Below are 13,407 nucleotides of genomic sequence, written 5' to 3' on the forward strand. Positions count from 1 at the left end.
CATGTTAACCTATAAGAGAGACAGGCCTTGCAACATTGAAAACCGAATTTGACAGTATTTCACAGTTAGGACATGTAAAACACATAAGTACATGTCCCACCTTTTACATACACTGCACTCTGCCCATGGGGCTACCTAGGGCCTTATTAAGGCGTGCCATACATGTATAAAAAGGAAGGTTTAGGCCTGACAAGTGGGTACACTTGTGAAGTTGAATTGACAGTTTAAAACTGCACAAACAGACACTGCAGTGGCAGGTCTGAGGCATGTTTACAGGGCTACTTATGTGGGTGGCACAACTAGTGCAGCAGGCCCACTAGTAGCATTTGATATACAGGCCTGGGCACCTCTATTGCACTGTTCTAGGGACCTACTAGTAAATCAAATATGCCAATCATAGAAAGCCTATTACACATACATTTTTCATAGGAGCACTTGCACTTTAACACTGGATAGCAGTGGTAAAGTGCCCAGAGTAACACAAACAGTAAAAACAAAGTCCAGCACACATCAACAACCTGGGAAACAGAGGTAAAAAGTTAGGGGAGACCACGCCAAGGATGCCAAGTCTAGCAACCGGAGCCATAAGCCGATTGGCCTATTGCTACCCTCCAATGTTGGACCATTATTAAAAAAGAGTTAAATGGGGCCAGGTGTCTAAAGTCCAATACTTAAGTTGGAAATCAACTTTCACTCCGCCAGCTCTACGGCATAAGCCATGCCGTGTAGAGCATCAATAACAAAGCTACATGCAGCCCTAAGAGGCAGGATCTTTCTCCATCTTGGTGTTTCTGCTTTCTGCCATTCTGAAATCAAGGAAAGGCTCCATTCTGCACCTACTTCATAAAACAGGGGTCAACAACTCACCTGAAAATTACAGGCTAAAAGCTCTATAAGATGTAGATGGAAAAACCTTTGCAAATGTGTTTTTCCATGAGCTGGAGAAATGGATTCATGACAATAGCATCATCACATGCTATCAGTTGGGGTTCAGACCGAATGCCTCAACAACAGACAATGTGATAGCTCCCTTCTACCTTTGGGCCAAGGCCACTGAAAAATCTACGACCCTGCTCTGTGCCTTTTTTTATTGATTACAGAGCTGCATTTGATGGAATTGACAGGAACATACTTTGGGCCAAATTCTCAGATTGAGGAATATAGAGGCAACTCCTGGCTGCTATTGCAGCTCTGTAGACAGACTCCTGGGTCCGAATCAAGATAACTCAAACCCACGCTACTGTAAAAATATACATAAATAAAGGTCTTAAGCAGGGATGCATCATTGCAACCAACTTTTTCAATCTATACACATCTGACTTAGGTGCAAAAATTTGAAAATGAAATAATTTCTCACTGAAACTAGGTCACGCCAAATTACATATCATTCAGTATGTGGATAAGTTGGTGGTATTGGACCAGACTCGAATTGGCATGAAGAGGGCCCTGGGCGTACTTCATTAGTATAACACTAACAACCTCCTGCTTAAATATGGTGCAAAACAAAACAAAAAAAGAAAATTGGGGCCAAAGAACTAAGAAGCATCAGCTGAAATGGCAATTGGGCCCCTGAAGCATAAGCATGATGTGCACATACAATTATCTCAGTGTCCGGGAGTCACACACTGGAAAATCCATTTTGCACGTAAAGGCCCTAGAAGAAAAAGACAACTCTATTATGATCTACAGAGTTCTACAGCCGAGGGGATCCCAATAGTAACACGGGCCAAATTGCTACCCACCATAAGCTACAGAGATCGGGCATTTCCTAGCATGCTCACAGAGACACTAGAGCTCTGCGATACAAATGCATTCAGGAAAATGTGGTCTTCCCAAAATCAGCCAGGTGCGCTCTGATTCGATTAAAGTTTGGATTAGTCAAAATGGATACTGAGTGTAAAAAGAATCTAATTAAATATTTACATTAAGTGGTCAGAGTGCACTCTGATTCCATGAAATATGCCTTACGTGTGATATTCCAGGAAAAAAAGAGCAACTGGTCAAGGCATCTTGGCAGCGCGATAGACACACTGAATTTGACCAAAGAGTGCCTAACTGACCTAGTCGTAATTCCACAGCATTTAAAAAGAACCTTAAAAGAACGGAGTAAACTCAAATCAAGGGAACAGGATATCAACAAAACTAAAAACATCTCAGGAACAAATGGGCTCGATAAATCACATGAAGCTACTACTTGCCAGGAATATCTGAGAGCAGCCATGGGAAGACAAGCTCTAAGGAATATTCTGCTGACCAGGCTCCTGACGCTGCCTGTATGGGAATACAGGACCCACTGGAAAAATCATTCACCAGTTCAAAGGCAGTGCAGGCTGGTCTCATATTTCTCAGAAGTCGTTGCGCACAAAGGCCCATATTTATACTTTTTGACGCTAAACTGCGCTAACGCAGTTTAGCGTCAAAAAGTTTTGCGCCGTCTAACGCCATTCTGAAGCGCCATGCGGGCGCCGTATTTATGGAATGGCGTTAGACGGCGCAATCAGACCGGCGCTGCCTGGTTTGCGTGGGAAAAAACCACGTAGACCAGACAGCGCCGGCGTAGGGGGAAAATGGCGCATGGGCGTCTTAAAATGGGGCAAGTCAGGTTACGTCGAAAAAATCGTCTTAACCCGACTTGCGCCATTTTTTAACGACGCCCATCCCCCATCAACATGACTCCTATCATTGTAAAGATAGGAGTCATGCCCCCTTGCCCAATGGCCATGCCCAGGGGACTTCTGTCCCCTGGGCATGGTCATTGGGCATAGTGGCATGTAGGGGGGCACAAATCAGGCCCCCCTATGCCACAAAATATTATTAAAAAAAAAAAAAAAAATACTTACCTGAACTTACCTGAATGTCCCTGGGGTGGGTCCCTCCAGCCTTGGGTGTCCTCCTGGGGTGGGCAAGGGTGGCAGGGGGGGTCCCTGGGGGCAGGGGAGGGCACTCTGGGCTCATTTTGAGCCCACTTGTCCCTTAACGCCATGCCTGACCCAGGCGTTAAAAAGCGGCGCAAATGCGCCGTTTTTAGCCACGCCAACTCCCGGGCGTCTCTTTTGCCCGGGAGTATAAATACCACGTAAAGGCCTGGGAGTCATTTTTTAGACGGGAACGCCTCCCTTGCATATCATTAACGCAAGGAAGGGGTTCACGCTAAAAAATGACGCACATTCCGGGAACTTTGGCGCTATTCGCCTCTAACGCCATAGTATAAATATGGCGTTAGTTGGCGTTAGTTTTGCGTCGAAATTGCGTCAAAAAAAACGACGCAATTTCGGCGCAAACGGAGTATAAATATGGCCCAAAATATGTTGCTGCCTACCATTGCGTCTTCAGATGAGAGTTTACCTAAGGTCAATTTTCCTGTATCACTAGTTAAAAACAGCAAAAGAGGCAGTGACACACATCTTTTCATCTGAGATCCCAATGGAACTAACACAGATTGGAAAGGTTTACGTCAAGGACATTACTTGAACTTAAGTAGGGAGTTGCTAGAACATAGGTTTGATACAACTGGACAATTTTGCGCTTTGCACTTTGAAAAGCATGCCTGTCTACAAACTATGTTGGTTTTTTGGTACAGCATATTGTGCAAGGGTCCATTGTTTTGAGCTACTGTATACGGTTTGACAATTTGGGATCTTGTATGCTGTAAGATATGCTTATCTGCAAACACTCTTGTTTCTACATGTCACTTTAGATTTCTTGCATCTTTGTGTGTAATGCTGTCTGTTTCTCTCTGTAGACCTTACTCTCTTGAGTCACTGGCCATGGCTTGACAACTTAGCACCTTACACTTTGAAGATCATGCTTGTTTATTAACTTCACTTGAAGAGTTCACTTTTGTGATGTTTCAAACCACCATTGTTCCATTGTTTTTCTTGCTGCTTCTTTTGCCTGGAGACCCCTTACTACTTGCAATTATTGCATCCAGGCGGCCTTGTGGGCTTACGCTTTGAAAATCATGCCTTTTTATTAAGTTCACTTAAACGGTTCACGTCCAACGTGTTTCAAGCCACCAGTGGTCCATTGTTTTTCATGCTGCTTCTTTTGCATGGAGACCCCACACGGCATGCTTGCAATTATTGCATGCAGGTGGGTTTTTGCACTTGCATTTGAAAATCATGCCTGTTTTCTAACTTCATCTGAACGGCTCATTCTGATGTGTTTTAAACCTCCAGTGATGCATTGTTTTTATGCTGCGTTTTTGCTTGGAGACCCAATATTTCATGTTGGCTATTGTTGCATCTTCATGGCTTTTTTGCTACTCCTTGAACGTACAAGTACAAATCTTGTACTGTCTCTTAAACACCGCATCCCGTACCTGCATTGACTTTTGGTTTATGCCACGAGGTACTCTAGGTTTTCTGGACTCCAGTCCTCCATGTTTTAATCTTCGTAGAAAGTACTTTGTTTTTTTCTTTGACTTGTGGCACGTGGCACTTTGAAAATGGACAGGCTATCCCATCTTGGCGACCTTAGGTCTCACATCTAGAGTGAACTACTGCAACATTTTAATCAGTTCTTATCATAAAAATTGTGTTGGTATTTTGATGGTATTGTAAAGATTTTAAGTAATCATACAATGAACTTATTAGTATGTATGGGGGTTCAGCTCACGCTGCACAGGCTCGTCATAGCAGCCTTTAGTGTGACATGCTGACATTGCCACTATGGTGGCAAACTATTAATTCATAGTGATTGTTGCATTTCAGGCATCAAGCAAAATGAAAGCCTTGAGTTCAGGTTCAACACTGTGTGGTGGGGGGAGGGGGGTACTTTTCAGGGCTTTTCCTTCTTTCTGCAACCAAGTGTGAGCCATAGTTGTCACTATCAGCAGGTCCCTCTTGTGGTTTTCTGGAAGGATCAGAGGGTTTGTCTTTATTTTTGACTTGGTGAAGGGTTAGAGAGCCGAAAAAACAGACCGTCTCTGATTAAAGTGCCTGAAAACAGGAAGTCATTAGCCCACGGCTTGTCAACCAGTTGTGGAAACAGTTAACCAGCCTTCAGTACTGTGTTATTATTATAACTGTAATCAAGTATCATATGTATTCTCAAGTATAGTCTTTATTTATGTTCAGTTTAAATGGATTTGTACCAATTCCTGAGTGATTTGCTCACAAAAAGTGGGGTTGGTCACTTGGAGGCATCTGCTGTACCTTGCTAAAAGGTGACATTCCAAAGTACAGTGTACATTTGTATTTTTGTGGACTATGGAGGGATACCTTTCTACACTACGTTTTCCTTGTCCCTGGTGCGCTTCACCAAGAAGACACCGATTGAAACAAAAACTGCATAAATAAAACAAATCAGGGTCACATTATGTACATTGTATTAGTGTTGCACAACTTTGCATCGGTGCTATGGAATTTTGCACCGGTGCCAGGCACTCGTATGTCAGTTTTGAACCAAAATGTGCAACAAAGAACTGGTGCAAAATTTCATTTTGAAATAGTTGTGCAGAGCAATTCTTATTTGTACACTGGTTGTTACCGAAAGTGTCACTGCAAGTTTTACTGACACCTATGGAAAACTACACTGCCCAAGTGCACTTTACCTCAAAGGTCAATTGGACCTTGAAAGCTGCCTTTTTTTCTACTGATGTGTACTAACCAGAATGTCCCTGATTCTGTAGTAAAATATCAGTGATCTATCTTGAATATTGGAGCTTGGCCATCAAATGGTGACCTAGGAAATGGCTTGCAGAAACCTCTTACAGTTAGTATTTTTCCAGCTAGATCTGACTCTTGCTGAGTGATTCAGATGTTCAAGACACAGCTTGTTGAATTGTTAATTGTGAACTTGTCCATGTGTGTACACAACATATGCAATAAAAGTAAATTTTTGAGTATCCAAATGGCATAGAAATTACATAGCACACCAAAAATTGTATGATTTCTACCTATGCTATAACCTGATTTCCACAATAGCAATTGAGCTAAGCTCCTAAGTCAGTATAGAAATAGCTCTGTGATATGAAGTGTCTTTGAGATCTAAACATCTTCTCAAAAATAGAGGACCCGGTTTAGAGTTTGGCAGACAGATAACCCACCACAACGTGACAGGTACCAAGTCTATCAAAATGACAGTCCCTGGCTCTAAGTGAATCAGCTAGATCATCTTGTTTCCAACAGTATTGACCAAGCTGGCTCTGCTGTCGAGATCCCTATCCTGGTGGCCTACCTAAGTTGGGACAGATGAAATAGATGCATTTTTTTGCTTGTCCTGTCAAAGCAGACGGTCTGATGTATCTTGGCAGTCCCAAACTGAAAAAGAGAAATATGACCCCTCATACTTGGAGAAATCCCAAGGGTGCTATGGTCATTTTTTTTCTTTTCAAAAACAAACTCCCACTTCGTAAGTTTGTTTTTGAAAAACAAAAACATTTGATGAGGGGCCACCTGATACATGATGGACGGTCACCAAAGAATCAAATCTGCCTCCAGCGGAGTTGCCGTGATTACAACTACTCAGAAGGTACAGAGAACTCTGCAGGGCCATTGAGATCTCTTAATATGGGAGATGTTAGTCCAGACAGAAGGGTGGAGGGAATCACCTATGACACTTTGGCTGACGGCCAGCCACTCACTTAAGTATAAAGGAGGTCCGAGGCCTTGGAAAATATCTTCTATAGTTTTCCGTACAATGCTTTCCTATCCCCTAAAAAGTATTACAATATACCTTTCCCCACAATAATATTCCCACATCCTATACTGCAAAGAACACCTACCCCATTGCGCAGGATATTTTTTTCTTTTTTTAAAAGGTTTGTGTGTTTCATAAACACCAGGAAAAATAGGGCTTTCAATTGTGTATAGGCGGTACCCAGAATAAAATGCGTTCACCCTATTTCAACATAACTATAATTTACATTTGAAGGCAAGAGTGGTAACCATTGCAACGAAAATACAAGTTATTGGCAATAGGAGATGGATTGAGATACAGAAAGAGAACATCAAAGAGTTGTATTTGCTGAAACATAACGTGGCTAAAGACCATTTTGGTAAAAGTCCAGAGCGTATATATATTGCGGTCAGGCTGCTCAATATATTCACACTCTATACAGAAACGGGTTACGATACACACTGAAAAACCAAAACATTTCTTGGGCAAAGGCACCATTTACTTGGAAGATCACATCTATAAAATGCAGGCCTATTCACCCAAAGCACAACAAGGACGTATTTACAGTGTGTCAGTCCAGCAGCCATCAACCCACTGGATTTTCAGAGGCACAGACTCCATCATACACCACACACCTTCACATTTATGTAAAACCCACCATCACAAAAGTGTTTTCACAAAAGGGCTACCTCCTACATGAAACAAACATTTTCGGTGAAAACAATCTTTGCAGCATGCCCCACACTCCAATATCAGCTGCTATTTTTCATAATGTGCAAAGACAACTACTAATTTCTGCCAGCATATGGTGGGGCATTGATTGTCTTTCTTCACCGGAACAGTAGAAACAATTTTGGGTGCCTGAGTATTCGCGATAGTTAAGATGGGCCTTCCAATGTCCTGTGAGCCATGGCCCAGTGCTAGAGAAGGGATCTGACTACATCATCAGATATGCAACGTTTGTCCTACCTCTAAACAAGGTGGGGAAACTACAAGCTGGACAAATGAGACAGACACCATTTTTTTTTGCAGATTTCACATTTCTGCCCCACACTAAAAATACCAAAATCTGATATATGCTTATTGCTTCCCAAAATTAGGTTTGACCCTCCAAGTATTTCCACCCAGTGCCCTTTGTGGTGGATTGTTCTACTAGACCACCAATCTGAAAGTCAGTTCATAATTTGAAATTAATTGAAAGTGCAGCAGTTTAGTTAAGTAGAAACATACTTAGTGTGGGGGAAATGACAGCTTTTTCCAGACTAACCATCTCCCTTATAAACCATTAATTTTGTCGGAGCACTATGTAAAAGCAATGGAATGACAGCAACGTGGACATTGTACTTGTTCAGCCACTTTAACATACAGATTCAACAGTGCGGTTATAAGGGAACTATTAAATTCTTCTGATGGTTCATTTAAGTCAAACTGATTTGATTTAATTTGATTTAAAAGTTGTAAAGTGCCACAATTACCCAAGGGCATCAAGGCACTATAGTTAAGACCAACCGCCGGTGACAGACGGTCCCAAACCATACCAAACCATACCAAAACTAGATCAGGAAAATCTACTGGATGTAAAGCCAAGTCTTAAGTGCATTTCTAAAAGAAAAGTGTTCGGCAATCGCAGTCAGGGACTTGGGGAGTGCATTGAAAATTCTGGCTGCTACAGTTTAAGGTTGACCGTCGGTGTCAGATGGTCGCAAACCATACCAAACCATACCAAAACTAGATCAGGAAAACCTTTAGGGTGTAAAGCCAAGTCTTGAGTGCCTTTCTAAAAGAAAAGTTTTCAGCAATTGCAGTCAGGGACCTGGGGCATGCATTCAAACGTCTGCCCGGTACAACTGAGAAGGCTTTGTCTCCCCATCTCTTCTTATGAACTCTAAGTATAGAGCCCAAATTGTGATGGCCTGAGCTGAGATTTCTGCCTGGAATATAATTATGAAACATATCCTTAATTCCAGTAGGACTACGATGGTAGCGTGCCTTATGCACAAAGAAAAAGGCCTTAAACATGATGTGTTTTCTGACAGGAAGCCAGTGCAACTCGCCCAACCCCGCAGTGGCATACTGGCACTTAGGAATATCCAGCACTGCTCTGGGCAGGCCATTCTGTACTATGTGCAATTTTGCTAAAGTACCAGAGGTGAACTCCAGCTACAGAGAGTTACAGTAGTCTAATCTGGACATGACTAAGGCTACCACAACCTGTTCCTGTGCTGCTTTAGAGAGAAATTGTAAGATTTTCTTAAGCTTCCTAATGATCCAGAAGCATGTTGCCACCATGCGATTGGCCTGGCTTCTCAAGGATAGCTCAGTATCCAAAATAACCCCAAAGGTTTTGCCTTCTCACTGGGCATTGGGGGAGCATCTAGGGAATCTGACCACCAGCTATTGTTCCAGATTGAGGTTTGCATGCCAAAAAGTAACACCTCAATTTTCTCCCCGTTGAGCTTAACGAAATTATATTCCATCCAAGCAGCCACTGCTGACATACATTGAAAGTAGTTGTATGCAATGTCACTTAAATTCCTAAGGATCGACACAATGATTTAGGTATTGTCTTCATATGAAAATATGTTCAGCCCAAAAGCCTAGACAGAGGCTGCAAAAGAAGACACATACAAGTTAAAAAGTGTCAAGCTCAGAGAGGAACCTTGTGGCACAGCACAAGGTAGGGAGAAAACATCTGACTAGAACTGGTTTAACAGTACTCTCTGAGAACGGTCAGTCACTGAATTTTTAGATATCCAAAATACTATAAACATAGTAAAATGAAAGATAGCTGTTCTTACCAAACCAGCAAGCTCTTGTGTCAGACCTAGATTAATTTACATTTCCTGTTAAAAAAAACTCCTGCTTAACCTTGTTTGGGCCTAGTCTGGCAACTGATTAATTTCCCTATTGCCCAACCTCCCATCAGCATCTGAGGCCTTCCCAGAAGCACCCCACACGCTAAGACGTGCGCGCTAGTCCCTTAACGCAAACCTCACCACCAAACTACTCCAAAAGCTCACACACCCCAAACTGTGAGATGCGTACCATGACCCTGTCCCTCCGCCTGACTAAACAAAATGTCTTACTGTATTTCAGCATGTTGTGCAACCTACACTGACCACTGGTTTTGGTTAAACTAAACATCTTGCTTTGAGAACTGCTTTTTAGTATTTTCTACATTGTACTGAGAACACCGCTCCTAAATGTCAAACACCCATTTCACATTTGGATAAAATGCCTATCTTGCACTGATTTCTGCACTTATGGCACCACGGCGTGACACACGGTGAAGATCTTTCAATCCTGCCAGACAAACAGACATCTGAGGTCTGCCTTCCAAAACACGCAGGCAATCCACTAGCCTAAGTACAACTGTTACGTTATGGAACAGATGTTCTTGTTACCACACAGGAAATAGACCTGTTAAAGTTCGTAAGGGTTCTTAACACCACCCCGATTCGCTCTGTGTCTGAGTTCAACGTTTAGCACCTATATACAGATGAACCTAAATAAATCAAAAATACAGTTTAAATTTAGTCCTTCAATAGTTAATTGTCTTACATTTTCATGAGCAGCCGTTCACCACGAAGAAACATTTTCATTAATGTATTTATTTTAGCGTGTATTTGTTTGTGGTTTTATTTGTTAATTTCAGGATTTCAGTATAGCGCTGACCTTGTCTCTTTATAGACTCTGGAGAGGGTCACTGTAACCAAACATTTCGACCTGATTAGACACACAACATATCTCATTGTTTCACTGGAAACATCTGAACTTGCCAGAAAGTTTTCTGCATTGACTTCTCTGCTGCTTAGAACTGAGTGATTTACTCTTAAAAAAACATAAGCTCAGATAAACGAAAATTAGTGTACATCCTTTTTGCCTTTACAAACACAGAGAACTCGAGCTATTTGTTGTAGGTTCCGGACTCCGGGAAAAAAAAAAAAAAAAAAAAACAAGGATGCTGTCACACACATTACAGTGCTGTTTACAGAGAAGTCCGTGTGTCAGGGTGATTAACACTCAGTGGGCACTTCATCCTGAATCAGCGCTGGCAGTGTTTACTGCATTTCAAATGCAAATTCCTTTCAGGTTTTTTTAAACAAAAGATACTTATTGACCCGGCAGCTTCCAGCACTACAAACTGAAGTAGACGGGGGCTGCCATCTTGAATGGCTCTTTCATCGCACATGGCTGGGTCTTGTTCCAGGGTGTATTCAAAATTGTTGAGTAAAAGATCTGCGTTTTCAAAGTGAAATCAGGCGAACGTGATTTTCAGAGAAGCTGTGGGTTGATAATTTTACTGAACCACATAAGTAAGGTGCAAAAATGACCATATAGATGCATTGCATTTTCACGAATACAGAAAGGCAACTGAAACATCTGTGGGTGCCATCTCGCAAAGCCAATATGAATTTGGAAACATATCCAATCCATCACGTGTGCTACTCCTTTATTGACAAGATGGTGCCTTATAAGGTACACATTGTTCAGGGTGCTGATACGTGAATGGCGTCATTCTCATTAGACCCCGCAGGTCCACTGATCAACATTTTTATCATTGGGGTGGGGGGAGAAAGACATTGTGACAAATTCGCCATTCTTAAGTGCCCTATCCCCTCTCTGCATGTCTAACACAGATATTTCCAGAGGCTGTCTCTAAATATAACATTATGATGGGTTGGGCCTGGGGGAGTACTGGAATTCTGGCTAAAGTCGCTGCCTGTATAAGCACGTGTTCCCACTCAAGGAATTCCAGAAACGGTTGTAAAGAGCTTGTGAGACAGTATTGTGAAACCTGAGCGTTGGCCTTTCCTTCACTAGGACAGACCATGACAGTGTGGTAGAGGCTGGGTGAGTCAACAACTGATCTATTTTATTGGCTGGCCAAAAACATAAAGAATGCAGAAGGAAATCGAGCTTTTTAGCTAGATGCATTAGTGACCACAGAGGTAGTGTACATTTGGGACACATTTGGCCTACGCAAAAAAGTGGCCTAACTCCAAAGTTGGTATTGCGGCACGTCCATACATAAAACTCTGTTTACAGCACGTCTCACATACTGTGCCAAAATGAATGTTTCAGCATAAATATTATCACTGCAGTGAAAGTATTCATATCCCTTCACATATACACACCACATCGTGCACACAGGCTATAGACACAGTAAGACACCTTCCATCTTTGAACATTATGAATGTGCTTGTTTACTGTTCCTGTAAACACTGTTTGTATGTGTAGACCGAAATTTGCAATGAGACGAGTAAGGCGTATGTCCACAAATCCCCCTCCCCTCATATATGAATACATACAGGGACTATACACGACCCAGACACACAGTTGCAAACATATACACACGTACACGATTTAATTGACACTGCATACGGGCCGTGCTCTCAGTGGTCATACTTAAACAAATTCCATTTAGCGACAGTATTGTTCACAGCTTTGACTGAAATGAAATCGCTTTTCTTGGTGCTGAAATCCCGAGTTTTCCTCATATCAATGCTTAAGATTGCAATAATACCAGTGCGCTGGATATCCTACAGGAGTACCTACAGAGAGAGGGTTTTGGGATGGAGGAGTGCAGTCACAATATTACCATAACGGAGTGGTACAGGGCGAACCACATCACAAAATGAAGCCTTATCATTGCTGATGTGACCTCTTCCTCCCCGTATCCGGCGCTATCGGCAGTCATGGACCACATATCTGTACAGCCAACACAGCAGCACATCTGCCAGGGTCAGTCAATTGTACACAGTGCATCGTTTCCCCACTGCCCTGCTATATACATGGAAGCAATTTGCCACATAACAGATCGCCACTACCCAGATTTAAACCCCTGCATGTCAACACAGCTGCTCATCACCCCTTTTCCCCTTCTGCAAGGCTGCAGACCCCCTCCGCCCTTCCCCCCACGAAAGCGACATTAGGATGCAGAGATGCTCTTACCAATGGACGAGGGAGAGGAGCAGCAGAGCCCGCAGGATCATCGTGCTGAAAAACGCCAGATCCGTCAAAAGAGTGCTCCGTTTTGGAGGACTCCTCATCTTTCTTTCGGCCCCACACACACCCCTTCCTCTTCCTCCTTTGTTGCCGGTGAAGCAGTCCCCCTCCCTCCCTCACTAGGTACAGCGGCTGTGATGCTGCTGCATGGTGCCTGGATTAATATTCAAGGGGCAGGCATCCGTTCCTCGCAGGCGCCCCTCTCTCTAGATCAAACGTCGAGATGCTCAGACTCAGCTCAGACGAGGCACCGCTACCGGACCACTCGAGGAGCATCCACGAGCAAGAGGAGGGAGGAATAAAGGGGAGGAATAAAATGCAGACACGAGGAAAACACACGCAGGAAAAATCTGCCAGGGAGAGAAACAGGAGCTTCTGCATGAATGCAGATTAACTGCGAGGTCAAAGTGGAGGGGATGCACGTTGCTGAGGCTCAGATTAAGACATGAGTGGTGTGTCAGCTCACCCTTTGATTAAAACATAGATCAGGCTGCATATTGGTGTAGCACTGGCCCAGCTCCAAAAGGGGACTGGCAGCATGATTAGTGACGAGAGGCTGGCTTTTGAAAAATAGGTGACTGCCTTGAAAATAGCTTGTTTAGGGAGCTTTCGTTTTACTGAGGAATCTCGTCGTCAGTTTGATTGTTGGAAAAAATAGCATATTTAATTAATGCAAATATGTATGTGGATGTACATTAATGTGTGTGGATGTGTACATATTTAGGTGCAGTATACACATTAAAATGTATGTATAGAGGTGTATCTATATATGCATAT

The 13,407-nt window shown here is 42.8% G+C and overlaps 1 protein-coding gene across 5 annotated transcripts in view; it reads right to left on the bottom strand.

The window, feature by feature from the left end:
• GABRG2 (gamma-aminobutyric acid type A receptor subunit gamma2) overlaps positions 1-13,177 on the bottom strand; it is a 671,791-nt gene extending 658,614 nt beyond the window's left edge. For 2 of the 5 annotated variants that reach the window (XM_069199363.1, XM_069199365.1), the window contains exon 1: positions 12,577-13,105. In XM_069199363.1, the coding sequence (XP_069055464.1) occupies positions 12,577-12,674 (98 nt within the window). In that variant the 5' untranslated portion in view covers positions 12,675-13,105. Of the gene's footprint in view, positions 1-12,576 lie in introns of all 5 variants that reach the window. The other 3 variants (XM_069199364.1, XM_069199366.1, XM_069199367.1) reach the window with 3 other exon arrangements.
• Between the last annotated feature and the right edge of the window lie 230 nt (positions 13,178-13,407).

This window comes from Pleurodeles waltl, chromosome 7 (genome assembly GCF_031143425.1).
Source record: "Pleurodeles waltl isolate 20211129_DDA chromosome 7, aPleWal1.hap1.20221129, whole genome shotgun sequence".
Classification (NCBI taxonomy): Eukaryota; Metazoa; Chordata; class Amphibia; order Caudata; family Salamandridae; genus Pleurodeles; species Pleurodeles waltl.